The 18,667-nt window shown below is 32.1% G+C and overlaps 1 protein-coding gene across 1 annotated transcript in view; it reads left to right on the top strand.

Moving 5' to 3' along the window:
• Positions 1–18,667, top strand: part of LOC128993136 (uncharacterized) — a 44,485-nt gene that overhangs the window by 6,239 nt on the left and 19,579 nt on the right. Inside the window, exon 2 of the mRNA XM_054416894.1 lies at positions 2,952–3,023. Coding sequence (XP_054272869.1) covers positions 2,969–3,023 — 55 coding nt within the window. The 5' untranslated portion in view covers positions 2,952–2,968. The remainder of the gene's footprint in view (positions 1–2,951; positions 3,024–18,667) is intronic.

Here is an 18,667-nt window from a genome sequence, read left to right as displayed (position 1 = left end):
GTATGGTCGCCATTTCATAGAAAAGTATAAAGTATAAGTATAAGTATCTCATAAAATATGGTAGTTATTTTGGAATATAGGCCTAATTGATATAGTGGAAAACATGGGGAAAAATCACAATTTAATATTGTTAATTTTTAAATAAGGCCACGAGTGTAACAGTTTAAATATGTTATTTTGTATTGTAACAAATCCAGGATATTAATTTCATTTAGGTTTGTTTTTTTTACTCCAATTTTTTAATTTGAAAAGAAAGGTACCTATCACAATCGTTGTATTGAGTATAATTACAAACTAATTGATCTGAAACTGAAAATTTGCAACTTATAAACAAAAAAATATACTTTTATATGAAACATCCAAGAAAGTTCACCGCCAAATAACTTTCCTGTTTAGTCTTCAGTTTGCCAAGGGTTAGTTTATCGCATAACCTTCGAATTAAAATTCCATTCCGAACTCAAATTTGCGCAGGAAACAAGACGTGACAAGAATGCTTAAAAGTTCGATGAGTTTTACGGCCTTAGTCTTGTAAAAGCTGAGTTTTCACCAAACCCAAACGACTAAAAGCGTTTAAGATGAATCTAGATTTAAATAAGTCGATCACTTGCAGAGTATAACTATTTATAATATTATGTGATAAGTACACTTTTTGACATTGTTAACCTGGATTTTCAAAATCTTATAATTGGTTGCTACATTTTTGTATAAAAATTCTTAACGATTTCTCTCATGTATTTTTAAATTGTTTATGCTTTTTATAATATGGGTTATGTTTTTTTGTGTACATCACCATTCCTTTGCTTTGACGTATTACTTGTTTTATTGAAGCATACATATTGTGTTATGCTGCTCAAAATTTCTAGTGTTGAAATCCTGCTATTATTTAGTTTATGCTAATTCAAATAAAGTTATAATAATCCTATTAACGTTTTGAGACAGGTAAAATTTGATAAAAGCTACAATTTAAGATATACATTTACTAACGACTACACCTTATGGGCAAGAGAAATGTAAAAATTGAGTGATTGACCACTTTGAATGATTAAAAGTATACAATTATAGACACACTTGATTTAAACTTAGATACACATTATTTATTCAAAATATGCAACTCTAAGGGTTAACTAAACCTCATCCATCCTTATTTTACGGATTTAAAATTTAAAGGACAGCTATGTAATAGAAGAAATGTAAATCTGATAGGAGAGTGTCGATTCAGTTCCATTGAGCTGAAAAACTACTTTTGAAAACGTTTAGAATATACTAGAACTAATTATAAACTGAAGAAAGTAATAACCCTTAGCACAACTGAATATACCTCACAAAGTATCGTTTCTTTTACCCAATAAAATATAAAAATCTCTAGTTCCCTTTGGGTAAAAAAAACTAATTAATGAGTTTCCATAGTCCTTGTGCTACAAATTAAAAACGCCCGTGGAGTTTTCACTCTTGTAATATGCTCTTTGATGAGAGGTGCTAGAGGCGTTTTTCATTCTGTTTTACATTATCGATTTCCGCGATGCACACACTTTGTGTGTGTGTGTGTGTGTGTGTGCTTTTGTGTTAGTGTGAGAGCTTGAAGCGATTTTCATTGTTACCTGAAGTATATTATGTGGAAACAAGTTCTCCCTTCATCTGTTAGTATTGTGCTTCCTTAAAGTAATCTTTGCTTCAGAAATCTGACTTTTGACGGTTTAAAAAGGTGAGTGCTTAGGTTGAAAATAAAGGCTAGAATGGGAATAGGTATGGAGTATATATTTTTTTTCCTTTTTTTCCCCTAGGACGCTAGGCACGAGCCTGGGATTGTTTTTCACATTACTTCAGGCTAGACCTAGGGGTTGCGGCATTATCACTTAGATAAAATCCATTGGTGACTTGGCGGGGATCGAACCCGGGACCTCACGAACTGAAGTCCCGCGCTCTAACCACTACGCCAGCTCGCTCCCCATGGTATGGGGTATAATAGAGCCCACTTAACCCCTAATAAATTGGTACGTTGTTTGATTTAAACTCAGAATGAAATTAAAGTCGTCAGTGCCTTTAATAATAGTGGCGTACTTTACTTACGAAAATTTTTTAATAAAAAAATCACAACTTGTATCTTCTAAGAGAGGTTGTGTTTTCGTTTATAATTTCTCATAGCCACTGATTGTAATGCAACGACTTAAGTCCCCATCACTTACTCATTGTTTAATCAATTGAATTGGTCAACAGCTGATAATTTGACGTTCGAAGTATTACGATTTTACATATTTTATCTCAATTCTTGGCACTCATTGGTACAAACTTGTACTATAGAGTAACAGAATAATTCAACAATACTGTAAAATGAATCGTTGTCAAATTTAGGGCTTATCAAAGGTTTAATTTTTACATTAAAGCATATTGAGGTAGGAGACGATTCCGATCATAAACACTTGATTACATTGCAAGAGTAAAATACGAATAAACAACCATAGACTACGAGGATATTTAATCTATGAATCAGCTGTTGCAGACTTCTTGTTCAAACATTGTTGATCAGCTGACAGAGTGTGCTATTGTCACCATTTTATTTTATCTTTACATTTCCAATACTTTGATAATAGCTGTGAAATAATATGCTATAGTTTTCCTTCTGCTTTAGGATTGGCTGTTTGTGATATTCTACACACACATGAATGTAAATTTTTTACTTTTTTATGGTATTAATTTGTAGAATTAAGTGACCAGCTTTATCACTATTTAAGACTAGCTATTTCTTTTGCTAATTATCAAAAATGCAATAGACAATACAGTACTTCCCAAATTACATTATTTATTGTTATTAGAGCTTTGTTTTATGTCAATGTATAAATATTTTTTAGATTTATTTAGTACTAACCTTCCTAATAACCAAATTAGCTTGTGTTAAGTTTAATCAACTAATTTGGTGTTTTATTTGAAAAATTTACCTATTTATGTATTTCTAGATTGGTGTTGCTCCGCTATGCCTGGACCTCCATCGACTGCTTATTCTTCCAACGGAGATTCGAAAAACCCAGGTAACACAAATATGTTTTAAGAAAATATTTTACTGTTTTAGCCTAAACTCATAAGTACTTCAACCTGTGAATTTTTCTCAATGGCAAGATTAATAATAGATCCATGGTAAATACAGTAAATTTGTAATTTTTTAATTATTGTTGGACAAAATGGTGCTATTTAATTTGAAATGAAGTTCGCAAATGAGTGTTAACAAAAGAAGTTTGTCACGTATAATTTCATTTAAACAAATGCATATGGTTTGCAAGGAACATTACCTAATTAATAACTGTTGTACAACCATACGCTAACTGTTGTCGAATACAATTTGTGGACATTTTGTGCATATTGAACATCGTATTAGTTAATTCCTACGCTAATATTAGTTGTTTCCATCTTACGGTGTTGCAATTATGTGTTTTGTTTGTCTAATTAATAGCATTATTGAAATGGAAAATACAGTATGTAATGTAATTATGAGACATTGTCATTGAAAGTCCACGTAGTTAAAGGCCTATTAACTTTGTATACAATTTTAGCCAAAAATATTCAGTGAGGTTTTGCGTTCATTCAGAACATTGACACAGTTTTTATTAGTCAACCAAATTAATTACTTAATTATTTTGAAATAAATATGTTTTATACCTATAATTTTATAACTGTTATGATCTCAAATTATAACAATGTCGTGAAGAATAAATTTTTCAAACGGTTTCATTATTTGACCTATAGTTAGTTTTATCTAAAAAAATTGTAGAACAATCAGAAAACAGAATCTTTTACTTATGTCTGTGCTTTTGTTGACTTATGCAACGTTACTTAAATTAAATGTTCTCGAACTCCTCGCATTTTCATTTACTAAAGTTACCAACTCTACAATCAGGCCAAACATTCCACAATTGAACACAACTAAAGTGCCTCAGAAAGTTTTTCGTAAATAAAATATGCTTGTGAATAAAAAAAAGCCACATTGCAGTAGCATTGCAGCTAGACAAATTCCCATCAGAACAGCTTTACTAAACAAAGAGCAAACTTGTTCTCTTTGTACAATAATTCTCCGGGGGAAAGTTATAATACAGACGTGGTCTTGCTGGGTTAATAATGCAATGCTGTGTTCGATCTACAACGCTCTGAAGCGGGATAGTGTAGAGATGTTAGCTTTCGTAACAACGAAATAAGATACTAATTGGATTAAATATATTGTTAAAGTTTACAAAAATATAAGTGTGCTTGGAACAGTTTGATTTTAAATTGCTTATGATATACTGTAAAAAAGGGTCTCCTACAATTTTGAAATACTTATTTTTACGAAGTAAATATTTCTTTACACATCTTCTATGTATTTAATACTTAGAATAATACTTAGTTTAACTAATCACATTTTTTTACAAGTATGTCTGTTCTATGTCATCTTTCATAAATGAGGTAGAATATGTCCGAAGAAATATTTAATTCGTAAAAATAAGTATTTCAAAATTGAACCAATTAAAATTTTTTTTAAATCTTTATTGCCTTCAGATTTTTTTAAAAATAAGCTGAAACATAAATGAACAACGAGGGTGGATAAGATACTTTTTACTTTATAATATAATATCTTTTTCGTAATAATGTAACAACTTAAAAGCTAATCAATTATTAAAAAATGATATTGTTTACACCAAAATCATATATTTTATATGTTTAGTTATACCATCAGAATATAAAACAGGTTACTTTGCCTACAAAATTAAATATCTATTCAAATTAAAATTACTGAAACATTAGAGAGTCTGAATGTCATAAAATATAACTGTGCTTAAATGAATCATAAACAGAAAAAAATATGTAATCATAAATTACATAATGATATTGTAATTAACTTTACAAAATCGGCAGTCGGTGTTTACTGAAGCTAAAAATGTAGAGCATATGATCTTGATTGCAGTGAATTAATGAAAAAAGGAAACAAATTTCACCGTTTGGTATCAATTAATTTTAGAAAGCATTAGTCTTCACTGTAGATTGAGGATTAATGAATTACAAAGTAAAAGGAGCACTACAGCACCTAATGTGTTATATTGTGTAAGACACACAATACAACCATAGACCCAAAGAATCTGCTTGTGTGTCTGTGTACAACCCACCCAACACTATGGCTGACGCAGCGCTATAGTCAGCAATGCTGAGGCAGTGTCAGACTATAATTGTATTGACACAGACAACGAGTTAACGATGAAACTGTCGTTTGGGTGTTGACTTTGAAGATTTATGTCGTGTGAAATCCTTAAGCGTGAAAATCGTATAACAGCTGCTCTACAAGCGATGGTGCTTTAATTCTGTTTTTATACACATTTTCTCAGGGGTTTAGGCTGATTTTACATTACAATTCAATAATAAGAATTGTAAGCTGACAATTTATCATGGATAAAGGGTGTCCTAAAAACCCCCTAGTAAAAAAAAAATTATTGTACAAGCCAAGTTACAATGGCTGATACATTAAATGAAAGGTAATGAAATAAAAGTCCTTTTAACACTAGTATACATCTCCAATATGCAAACCATTTGTAGCCCTGCAGATATCCAAGTGTTTTTATTTCTTTATTATTTTTATTATTATATTACCAAAACTACGCTCAAGGTCAAACAGGTGTACCAAACTGATTGCCAACGTACAAAACTAAAACTTACAAGTATACTCTACAGCACCAAAGGATTATTACTCATACATTTAGATTAATACTATTGTGGGATATTTTTAAAACTAGGGAGTTCTTTTTCGGAAACCCGATATAATACACATTGTGTTTTTTGTAATGGATACTAATCGATATTTATTTTTTAACCTTAGCTTCCTTCCTTTAGGCAAGTAGTATCATCAATGATTTTTAGGTACGTTTAATTACGAATAGTTTGGTGTTTAGGAGCCTTCCTCGTTCATCCTGTCTTGAAAAATAATAGGTTTTAGAAGAGAATAACATTTTATTGCGATAAAGAACTTCTTCCCTAAATTTCGAAATTTTAAAAGTTTTTGTATACACCTTTTTACAGCTAATCAAAGACGATAGATCTTCAAAAAAGTAAATTTGAAGTATTGTTGAGTTTTCTACCCCAGTATGATTAAGCAGCTCCAATGCAACAATAGGAAGCAATATGATGGCGTTGACAGGTTCGTTTAACTTTATTAATTTAGATCAAATCTCTCAACGTTCTGCACACATGTTCTCGTTTAACTTTCAAAACTACCGTATCAGCCCGAGCCGTTCAGCAGTGGAACAAATTGTAAAACTTGCGGGTAAGTTACATGTTGTAACATGGTGCTGGCAAAGTAATAAATTGTTGCATGTTTATATTTAAATTTGCTTTTGCACTAGTATTTATAAATGATAACCTTAGGGCACGCCTGGATAAATATTTAAAGGTAGGAGCTTCTTTCCAAGGGGATCAGGTTCAAATCCTACCAATCACTAACGGTTTTCAGCAAAGTGTGTTCGAAGTCCACCTTTAGCTGTTCATTCTTACTAGAAAATACAAATAGGATTTCTTTCAAGTTTTTGGAAATTTCTAGCTGACGATCCTTCCCAGTCCTTGCTATATTAATTCTCAACCATTTGACTTTGCTCAGTTTGTCCAATATTGTTTGAAATTCATTTTTGGTGATGGTGAGTTAATGTTGTTCAAAGGTTTATTGCGGACATTTTCCATCACGATGGTAAAAAAAATTCCAATATTTTTTCACGTCCACTAAAAAAAACTATCAAACAGGTAAACAGAACATTAAGAAACATTCATCGACAATTTTGTACCACAATAAAAAAACAAACTTTGTTTAAAATCCTAAATAATACAAACTTAACAAGTTTTCCAGATGAAATACACTGAGCGGGTTTATGATGATGAGTTTGCAAATCGACACCCGCCATCTTTAATGCAAACAGCGGGATATTATAATGACAAGGGTAATGACACAACAGCAGATAAGGCCGCAAAACATTGTGATATTTACCCTTGTCTTATTACCTGGAAATAACAACGCTGAATAAATAGGCTGAGTTTACTGTGGGATCCGGCAGCGTTTAGTTATCATTGTTGCTTTTAATTTTAGAACGCCATTTGTGCAAGAGATTTTTTATCACAGTGTATTAAAAAATAGCCCATTTCCATATCACACTATATTCGAAAATAGCTTATTTCCATACAGCTGATATCTTAGAAAATCGTCAATTTCCATACACCAAAAAGTGCTCAGCTGGCTTTTCCTGACATAAACTAACTTTACTTTCTCTACACAAACAATACTTTTGCCAATCAGCTGAATTTTACACTAAAATTAGTTATATAGCTGCATTGTGTTTAGATTAGAAAAATGAATAGATTACGAATAATGAGATAATATTTTAGTTTGACGAAGTAGTTTTTTCTTCGTGATCAAAAGTATCGTTCAATACTCGGCACGAAAGACCCATTTCGAGCGAGATATTGTTTTACATGCGAGTCTAGTAGTGGAATATACTATTAAAGGATTTAATTAAGTGCCTGGAACGGAGTAAGGAAAATGGGAGATGCAGGGATTTATTTTGTAATTTTTCATAAAAGTTAACTTTTAGGCTTTCTTCGAACTTGAAAATGCTACGTCTTGTGCATTAAACCATGGTTGAAAATAAAATTTAAGTTAATTTTGAGAACAGTGTAAAATTCGAGAGTTTTAAATTAAAATCGGAATCGTATCGTTTTATGGTAGGTATCCGAAAACGTAAAACCCTCACTTATGACAAGTAATTCAGTAAAATGAAACTCAATTCAATTTTGTTGGGCTTTATTAAAGTAGATAAGAATGACTGGTATAATTAGGTACGCGATAAATTGAATTTCTCCGAATCGATTCCATGATCACCCGATCTGAAGCCATGTTTTTCACCTCTGGGAGTTCATGAAGAATCGTGTGTACGCCTGGCGGAACTAATTGAATTGAGAATAAATTGAATGTAGCTGTTGAACAACTATTTAAAATATACTTAGCAATGTTTGTGTAAATCATACTAATCTATCTAAGTATCTTGCCTATCTAAAATTCAACACATATATAAAAAAATACATAAAAAAATATAATAAAACTATTTCAGATCCTCTTCTCATCCAGGCGTCATTTATAGATTTTGTGTATTATAAAGCCAGTAAAAAATCATTACAAAGTTGAACTTTGTACAGTGTGTCCTTTAACTAATGTATTTAAAATTTTTGTCCCTTTCAAAACGCACATCTATTTCATTGAGAGGGTTTCAGAATAGTCTAGTCTCAAGTCTTGTTTCTGTAAGAAATCGTAATTTATCGCTTAGTTCACATAAGAACTAATCCCAAGATCAAACTAGTAGTAACCTTCAGTTATTAATGCGGACAGTTAATTATTCCCTACCCAGCCATTTTGGTTTACAAATTATTATTTACTTATCATACCAGTAGTATTTAATAGCAGAAAATAAATAAAAATAATTATTTATATATGTATGTAAGGTATATGCTATATTTGCTGAAAAATCGAACTCTAGAAAATGTAGATTTTTCCTTAAAAGTTTGAATGGATTTCACTGATAAGTATGCAGGAGTTCTGCGTTGGTGGTATGGAGGATTACAATAACAACAACAAGTGTATTGAGTTTCTGTCAGAGTTCTGTTAAATATGGATGAGCTGTAGCTGTCAGCTGGCACAGTAAACATGTTGTCTGCTAGACCAGCTGATACTGTAGTAGCACCACAGCTGATAGTGGCCCCAGCTTGTAACAGCTGATACAGTATGGATTGTTGGTAATCAACTGAAAACAGCTGACATTAAGGTAACGCCAGTTCATACTATATTGATAAAATAAGAAGATTTCGAAACTAATATTATTACTTGGAACGCAACGGAACGTATTTTAAACCCAAATATGAATGAAATGTAAGATATTTCAGCTGCACTTACTAAGATCAGCTGTTTATTTATAGTATCAGTGTTTATGTATATTTTATTGAAGTACCAGTGATTTGGACAGCTGAGTTACGTTTTTAACCATGAACTGTTAATGATTTTATTCAAGACCAGACCAATAACATTTTCATTATTACCAAAATAACTCATCTACCCATCTACTATGATAAACTAGCCATAAAATTTAGCTGATGTCAGAAGGCAAAAAGCTACTGAAAGTAATCTATTTACTACTATTTACTCTGTGGTTAAATCAAATGTTCATCTGTTCTGTTATTCACGTATCGTCCAAAATTTCATCCAATCGCCTGAATTAAATATTTGTATCTGAAGCTTATGGAATGCACTTGTACTTACGTTGAATGGACACACTGATTTTAAGTTAGCCTCCAAAATCTTACCTTGAAAACTATTATCAAAAAATGTTTATTATTTGTATTTATTATAGCGGTTTTTAAATCATTAACATCGCAAACTATGAAGACAGCAAACTGTAATTTAAGTAAATTTTAAAATCACGAACCACAAAGATCGTTTATTGATATAGTTTACGGTTAGGGTCGCAAACTGAAAAATCGTATACTGTAAAGACCGCATATATAAACTGATTGATCATTGCTCCAGTTTTTATAATCGACCGCTTGGTGCGCTAGTAGTTCAGCAATCCACAAACAGCTGTCAATAATTATCTCCACACAAGTTAACCAATGAATTTACATTCAGCTCTTGTGTGTTTATGTGTTTTGTTACTAAATATCGTAAGTGATTCTAACGGATAGGGACTGTTTGAGAAAATGTAAGTATTAATTCATTTTCATTTGTAAAGTTAAGAATCATTTAGCTAGTCATCATTATGTCATTAAATCAAGACAGGGACACAATAAAACGTATTTTAACCTGGAAATGAGTGAAAAATATAACTGTATGTAAGTAAAAGGGGATCTCTTGAAAGCTTGTTTTCGCTTAAGAAACCTATACTTTATAAATAAGTGAAAACATTTAGATTAAATTAGGCTTAGTACCATCGTGTCACACCATTAATGCTTAGCATAAAGTGAATAGTGAATAGCTAGGTTTGAACCAGGGCCCCCAGGACATAATTATCCCACTCTAACCATTATTAGACTCTTTAGACAGCCGCGTTTCCATAGCATTTTATTATGGCCTTGCCAGTGTTTAACAGCTGTGAGGTTCTAACATTTATCAGCTGATCGATTAAGAGGTCATCTGATGATAAACTATTCGCTCTTCGCTGTAGCCAACCATCATTAGATTTGTCTTTTTAGTTGTTTGTGGACAGTGATTTTCAATAGTGGATGAGTTTAATTGTTTTGAAAATATTTTTACCGCAGTAAAAAGGTAAATTTAGAAACAAGTAGGAGGTTTTGTTTTCTGTGATTTTTAAGCTTACATAGAGGTATGCTTATCTTACTTTCTCCCCTTAATATTAAATAGTATTTGGGGACGGTATTTTATTGTATGCGTCAACATTTTAGAGTGTGAGTTTATGTAGAAACATCTGTTTTGGGTCTCACTGAACCCTTAAAAAAATATAAAGGAAAATAGTTCTTTCCCGTCATATTAAGTTGAACCTTACACACATTACAACTTTTGAGTATTTACCTAAATTGAAAAGTACTATCGTAAAACTTTTATTCCTAAAACTAGTTTTAGCGGTGAACTCCTCATTCTCTTCCCATTTTGACCATTAGCTCTTTAAAGCTCAAGAGCCGTGTCGAATGGTGCCATTTGTAGCAATTTGTTTCGGTATTTAACTCTCTAGTTGACATCCTGCAATAAAAGTTGTCGTTGACTCCTTTCGTCGTGCAATCTACAACAAACAAAAATGTTAGATAGTTTTATAACATTAAACTCGCAAAAATTTGAAACGCTCTGTCGAATGGATTTGTTGAAAATTGAATAACACTTCAGTTTATAGCCATTCCTTCAATTGTTGTTGAAATTGTTGCCATTTATTTAGGATTTCCTTAGTCCCGATTTTCCAGGACTGTTGCCGAGTTTGCTACACGGAACTCTCGGAAAAGTAAGATGTCTCGGACTTAATAAATGAAAAAATAAAATTTAACCGCCTTAAAATATTTAATATACATAAATTTTAACAAATTAATAAAATAAATTAAACATAACATTGCTTCTGTGAAATGAAATTTAAATGGCTATTTTAATAAACAAATATGTGTGGCAAAACTACATATAATAAATTTATGTAAATGTTTTTTATTTTTTATGTATTACCCTTCAAGCTCCCTATCCAAGAACCCTTATAATTGGTTGGGATAGCAATGCTATTTCATTGTTAAAATTGAAAATGTGTGGCAAATTTTGGACTGAAACTTTAAAAGAACAGGGGTTGTTTAGAGGTTTAAAGATCATAGCATTCCAAATTTTAATCAAAATCGTATAAGCCATTTTTTCTAGATTAGATTTTTCCGTTTGTATGGGTTTTATGGGAAAATCACCGTTAAAAATCTAAATTTCAATAGTACATTTAAAAACACGTCACTTTAAAATATGAGCTTACCGAGAAAGAAGTGGAGGATCTTCTTTACTGACAAAATAAACAATACAATAAACATCAAACTGCTTTACCGACGCCATTCATTAGTTCCACGTTCAGCGTATAGATAGTGCGAGTGTGTTGTGTTCTTGTTTTGGTCGAGTCTTTATTTTAATCCGCGGGATTTTGGATTTTAAAAGAAATCTTAGGGATTGCTAGGGAGATTGATTGTTCCAAAATCCCAGTAACGGGATAGTGTAATTAATCTCTATGTTCTGTTACTGTATTTAAATAGACGAGTTATTAAAAATTCCTTTGTTCTTCAATTGTTATGATATTCTAAAAGATGAGAGCTATGGTCAAATTAAAATTATGTTTCATTATTTACTACAATAAACAAACGCACTAAGGTTGTATATATAAACATATAACTTGACTTTGAAAAAATCTGTTGATTTAAAAATTAAATCAATCAAAAATCAACTAAATCAAGTACTGTATTGGACTGGCAACTTGTAAACATGCCCACAGCAAATAATTTATAATAAAATATACCTTCAAATTCGGCACCAATTCAAATTGATAAATTAAAGTAAATGCTTTCCAATAGAGAAATTAGTTTAAGAAAACATAGCTACTTCAAATATATTATTTGATGAACTATGATTAAATTAACCTGATATAGGAAGCGGTAAAAGTCTATTAAGAGGTGTAAAAAGAAAATTATAGCTAATATCGTAACTCGAGCAAATCAATCAAATCAAATCAAATCATTTATTGTCCATAAACATATATGCAATGCATAGACAAAAGTCACCAATGTCAAAATAAAAGTCATACAGAAAAAGAATACAATTTCAATGTATATAGTATTTTATGTTTTTTATTAGGACATAACTATACTATGGACTGTATTTTAATGAGAAACAACAACTAATTACCTTTTTCCTATTTCACTGTTTGAAAACTGTGCACCTCAAAATCTAATCCTCAAAAGTTAACTTCGAACACATTTTCTCTTCAAATTAAACCTATTAAACTTTTACTTGTGATAATTACCAAGATAACCACTCCTTATCACGATTACTCAGTTGGCGGTTTTGTTCAAAGGCAGGAGTTGCAAGCTAGGTATGTGTTATCAGTATATCTGGCGTCTGAGTCCCAAAATGATAACAGCAGGTGCTATATAAGCGGAGACCTCCACGACATGTCTGACTCGACTACGGGCCCTTCTCCTGGTAGAAGATCCGTCTTCGAGTCCTTAAAAATCAATCAGTTAGTCTTAGTGGAAGCATCACATCACATCGATGCAATTATTGCATCAGGTGATGTTTTGAAACATAGGTACAATGGAGAAACTTAATTTGTGTCAAATAATAGGTAAACAATGTGTCGTAACGTTTCCAAACAATAATTGCAAAATTAATGCATAAGGATATTTATGCAGATATGAGAATAGTTTCGGTATTTAGGTTGATTTGCTTATACATTGAAACAAGAAAAAAACGTACATTATGATAAAAAGGACTACTCATGTAATGTTGGTAGCGAATACCAGGCATAAGTAAGCAACATTGGTTTAAATTGTACTGAATTTAGTATACATTCATGTTAGTGTGTCTTAAGTTATAGACAACATTTTACTATTCTTGAGGTTAAATAAATTTTTGCCATCGTAATTCTTGGTCGTCTGTATAACGACTTGTTTCGACACTGATTGTTAAGCCTTAAACGTGTTGTAGCTCCTAGGAGGTTGCCAAAAAATCTTCAAATTATATACACGAGACACGAACAAAAATGTTAGAAAATCAATACTGTCTGGCATTTTACTAAATTTTATGCTAAAAAATGCTTGATACTGATTGCTATAAAAGCATCCCATAATAACAAGGAATAAATAAATCGAAGCAAATGCACATAAAATTACTAACGTGTAAAATCCCGGCTCCAGATTTTAAGATAGGACAAGTAGTCAACTTGTGCTATGCAAATTCCGTAGAAATATTTTAACGAGCTATATTTCACTTGCATCAGTTGTTCGATAACAAACATTATTTCAATATTTTTGCAACCTTTTTAAAATATAAGTACCTGTAGTTGTAAGCAACGTTATTCAATAATAAGACTAAACGGTACTTCAAATTTACTGATTTCCATTTGTCAAAGATGAAGCAAAAGTTTAAAAGTTAGATGAGGAATTCTCAAAATGCTCCGTTAAGGTTTATTCAATGTAATAACCAAAACTTTATAGCGCTCGTTGCGTCGGTTGAGTTGAGTTTTCATTAAAATTCCTTATGTCTAATGGTGGAAGCTAATGAGAGAATAAATTTGTCTGGAACCTCAGCGGGAAACATAACTGTGTTATAGTTCTTTAATCAAGAAACTAAATGACTTGGTAGACTATGTAATTGCTATGATGAGTATTTTAGAAAATACTAAATAATATCATATTCGAAAGATTAATTAACTTTTCCAACAAAAAATGGTGATTTGTTAGACTTTTAGTTTGTAAATATATTATTATCACTATTATACCATAATGCGATGACTTTGATAAAATTGGCCGTCGGCGGCTTAAAACCTTTTTAAAAGATAAATGATCTAATGTTACAATAATGTTACATATATCTATAATCTGATGTTATAAATTTTAACATTCATAGATATTGACAAGAAGTCAGACAAAATTAGTAGGTGAAATGAAAGCAAAGACCTTTACAAAAATAAAGAAACTTCAGAAGAGTTTTTTCCGAGGGGGGGGGGGTATTTTAACATCATAGAAAAGGGTTTAAACTATAATGATTGCATTTATAATGGAATATGTAGCATTAAATATTTTTCATTACGTTAAAAAATACCATTTATGTAATTCAAACGTAGGCATTCACTAACTGAACAATGTATAAATCTTTACCTTGCAAAGTATGTTTCATGTCATTTTAATTGTTTTATATCTAACCTTCTTCGTTATTGTTGGCAATGTTGAATTTATATTGTTAAAATAAGTATTTAGGATAGATTTTAACAATGGTTATTGAACAAAAGTAATTACATGTTGAGTTCTAGAATATGACTAATAAGATTACTTCAAATTAATAACTAATTAGATTTTACCATTTTTTTTAAACAGCTGTTTTATCTAACTTGTTTGCCAGTTTAATCCTGTATTATGCGAACCTTGTTATGCTCCAACTTTTAATAAAGAAGATGAAACTCGGTTAATTAATTTTAGTGCCTCCCACCTGAATACGGGGTTAGTTTTTGTAGCTTGAAACATAGTGAAATGTCCGTTTTACTATGATTAAAGATTGATATCTGTTCCAATCATAGAAAATATCCGAATAATGTTAAACATCGTGTTGCAATACAAATTGGTTAAGAAGGCAGGGTTTCGATTACATTTCTCTTTCGGGTGCGATTCTCGTTATTTATATAACTTTATGATTGGGCCTGTCAAGCACTTCCATATAATGATAACCTATATTGTGTAATGATTATCTGCCGAGTGACGTCACGGACAGGTGACGTTTAATGATTCATTACAACCCGGTTATAACGCGTAATGAAGTTGGAAATGAAGGTTGGAATGACGCCATGCTATGCAGTCTACCTTTATGGCTATACGGTTAACTATAATGGTATATATTTACAAAACGTCTAGAATGCAAAAGAAACCCGATTATTTGATGCACTAAGTCAATAATCTTTGGAATATGATATAGTTCGTGCAGTTTTTGGAAGAATAGTAATGGAATTTTAGAAATCAGTGATACTACGCTGCCAGCAATTTATAAAATCATTAATGTATCCTTAAATTTATGAATATAACTTTTACATCGAAATTACTAGTGATAAATTGTTTAATAACAAAAAGTTTAGAATTTTATAACTTTCAATACAATTCAAGTTATCCTATCTAATATACCTCTAATATCCTTTCTGTTGTTTTTTTATGAACACTCAACCAAAACCGGATTCCGAGCCATTGGGCCACGTGATCATCTCAAACAAAGACTACATATCCAGTACAGTAGTAGATTTCTAGTCAGTGCTAAACGTCCTTATGATTAGCTGGATTTGATCCCGAGCTGCTTAAACAAAATGACCACTCTCTAACCATTCCGCACTTCGGCTACGTCCAAATTCACCAACATTTTTGGGGTCGTTTCTAATGTCCAAATTCACCAACTTTCTACCTGGAGCAGTACGATATTTCTCCCGGCGGGCGGGGAAGGAATTCCGAATACAGTAGTTTGCCCTCGTCTGCTCCGTCTCGTCTCGGCGAGATTGTACTGCTTAGCCCTAATAGTACTGTTTAAGCTGTGATTGTTTCAGGCAGCTTTAGGTTAGGTTAGGTTAGGTTAGGTTAAGTTAGGTTAGGTTAGGTTAGGTTAGGTTAGGTTACAGTACACTCTCGCCGAGACGAGACGGAGCAGGCGATGGCAAACTATTCGGAGGGACTTCCTTCCCGCCCGCCGGGAGAAATATCGTACCTGCTAAAGGTAGAAAGTTGTTGAATTTGGACATTAGAAACGACCCCAAAAATGTTGGTGAATTTGGACCTGGTCCACACTTCAAACCAATTGACCATGGAGTTACCTTGATATCACAAACAAAGTAAATGTTAAAGCGTGTAAATCAATTATTTCATTGAAGTCAAGCACCATGTTACAACATGTAACTTGCCCGCAAGTTTTACAATTTGTTCCACTGTTGAACAGTTCGGGCTGATACGGTAGTTTTGAAAGTTAAACGAGAACATGTGTGCAGAACGTTGAGAGATCTGATCTAAATTAATAAAGTTAAACGAACCTGTCAACGCCATCATATTGCTTCCCATTGTTGCATTGGGAGTTGCTTAATCATACTGGGGTAGAAAACTGAACAATACTTCCAATTTACTCTATTGTAGGTTTATCATCCTGAGGATCAGCTGAAGACGATATTTTAATGTGTTGTTATGTCTGGCAATTCTTGAGTGGGTTTTTATTGCCCCTCTATTTTATTAACGATTTAGTACCACCAAATACGATTTGTAAACTTCTGATTGTCTGTTAGTGTTAATGTATAGTGAAATACTGAATAGACCAGCTTAGACAGTTATGTTTACCTACGACAGTTTTTTAATGCAGGTGTTTCAGTTCACTTCTTTAAATTGATAATATTCACATAACAGCATTGTTTACTTACTTAACATCATTGTTGTTTTACTTAACACCACGGGTAATGGACCAATGAGGGTCAAGGATTGATAGAGAAGTAAAATTGTAATGATTCGAAATTCAACTAATCAGCTGTTCGGGCCAATTTAATTGTTGATTGGGGCATTTAGTGTTTGATACAATGTTTCATTGAATCACTGTCAGTGGCAATGAGATGTTAAAACGAAAACATTACCTCTCTTAGAAGTTATGAGTAGTGATTGTTAGTAATTAAAACACTGTCGTAGGCAAAGTAGTGTACGCAGCGTAAATAGTCTTAACAACACTCGTAGAAGTTTGTAGAATATTTCTACTCATTTTGTTAACACATCTTTACGCTATCGTTGCGTAAACTATTACGTCCTGAGGATGCGTTTAGGTGTTAATGACTTATTAATTTGTTATTTTAACAATACTGAAACAATTACTTTAACCAAATGAAACTATCTACAGAATAAGGGAAACACTGCTATAAATATGGTGTTTTTGTGATAGTGAATTATTTCTGTAAAATAATAATTAGTCATCGATGCACTCAAATGGTACAGTACAATAAAAGTCATTAAAATTACCTTCATCTAATGAAATAGAAAACACCCATTTATGAGTGTGTGTATATAGTCCGCGGTATTATCGTTGAACTTTAGATACTCAGGTAGACATCGCGTCTGTATGGACTAACTAAATAGATTTTCGTAGAAAAGAACATGCTCGAACCAGTCACACACAGATGAGTTACTGACAAAATTAGTTTTTGGTGCATCTAAAAGTGGTATTTTTCAGTTTAACTCTCTTAAAACTTTGGTGTATACAATATAATTCAGCAACTAACATCATCACACTCTGTAATAAAAGGCGAAAGCAACTTAATATTTTACTCTATGAGAAATCTACTTGCAGTATCCAAAGTCAATGACAATTATTTTTTCGTTGAAACAAAACATTCACTTCAAACTTAACAGGTTGAGAGCCAATTTGATATCACTCAAGCGCTGAGAGGCTTATAACCTGTCTGTTCTTAAGTTTTGATAAGGCTGTCATACGCAGACGTACCTTGGATGCATGTGAACTTTTATTTCAACGAGAACTGCTTGTTAGGAATGTCCTCAGGGAAGGAGCAAATAAGGGTGTGTGTTTTCCTAAACTTTACAAGGTATTTATATTTTGCTTGTTACAGCTATTATTTTTATTGTGAAATTGTTTTAGAGTTTAAAAACTTGTTTTGTATACCGAGTAAATTAATGTAATTTTTATAGTTGACGGTGGGATACAAAAATGTCAAGTTAGTATATGTGGGAAATGCAATATTAAAAATTTAAAATGCAATTACTGTAATACGTGAGGATGTGTATACTGTACTATAAATAGTTGCAGATTTCGTATCAATATTAGTATAGAGAGTCCTCTCACATGGATAAGGTTCTCTTCGTTTAAGATATCTTAGGGTGGGTACGAACTGCTACGAATTACGGGCGAACTGCGAGCTTAAAGGCCATTGGTCATTCCTATCAGTGATTGTCAGTCTCCTGGATAGAAACTCTGCATTTTAATAATTCACCTCAACCAACCGCTCTGCATTGTAATTGAAAAATCATGGTTCATAATACCATAGTAGTACATGTTTCATAGCAAAAACGTACTAAAACAGAGAAACGAAAGTAGAGGGAACCCGTGTACAGTTTAATAGGGTTCTAAACTTTCCAAGGCAAAATTAATCCAGTGCAATACACATTTACCTTTTCAAGATTATGTTTGCTTTGGACAGCTTAGGATAGTGTTGTCAAAAGAGTAGCATAATTAAAATACATTGTTAACAACTGTTTAGTCTCTTATTTACAATCTGACTGGTTATACATTCAATTGAAGGATTGGCTGTTAAATTACAAGTCACTGTGATAAAAAAGGTGGTCAGCATCACTGGATATTTTAAAATGGACTATCTATATATTAATTTGAAACTGTTTTTCTTTGTCATAGCTATTTTGAGAGAACGGCTGGGTGTAG

Source organism: Macrosteles quadrilineatus, unplaced genomic scaffold (assembly GCF_028750875.1).
Source record: "Macrosteles quadrilineatus isolate MER2022 unplaced genomic scaffold, UCM_ALF_1.0 Scaffold_4__1_contigs__length_99947679, whole genome shotgun sequence".
In the NCBI taxonomy this organism is placed as follows: Eukaryota; Metazoa; Arthropoda; class Insecta; order Hemiptera; family Cicadellidae; genus Macrosteles; species Macrosteles quadrilineatus.
The sequence above is the reverse complement of the archived record's forward strand: the minus strand, read 5'-3'. Positions and strand labels throughout refer to the sequence as shown.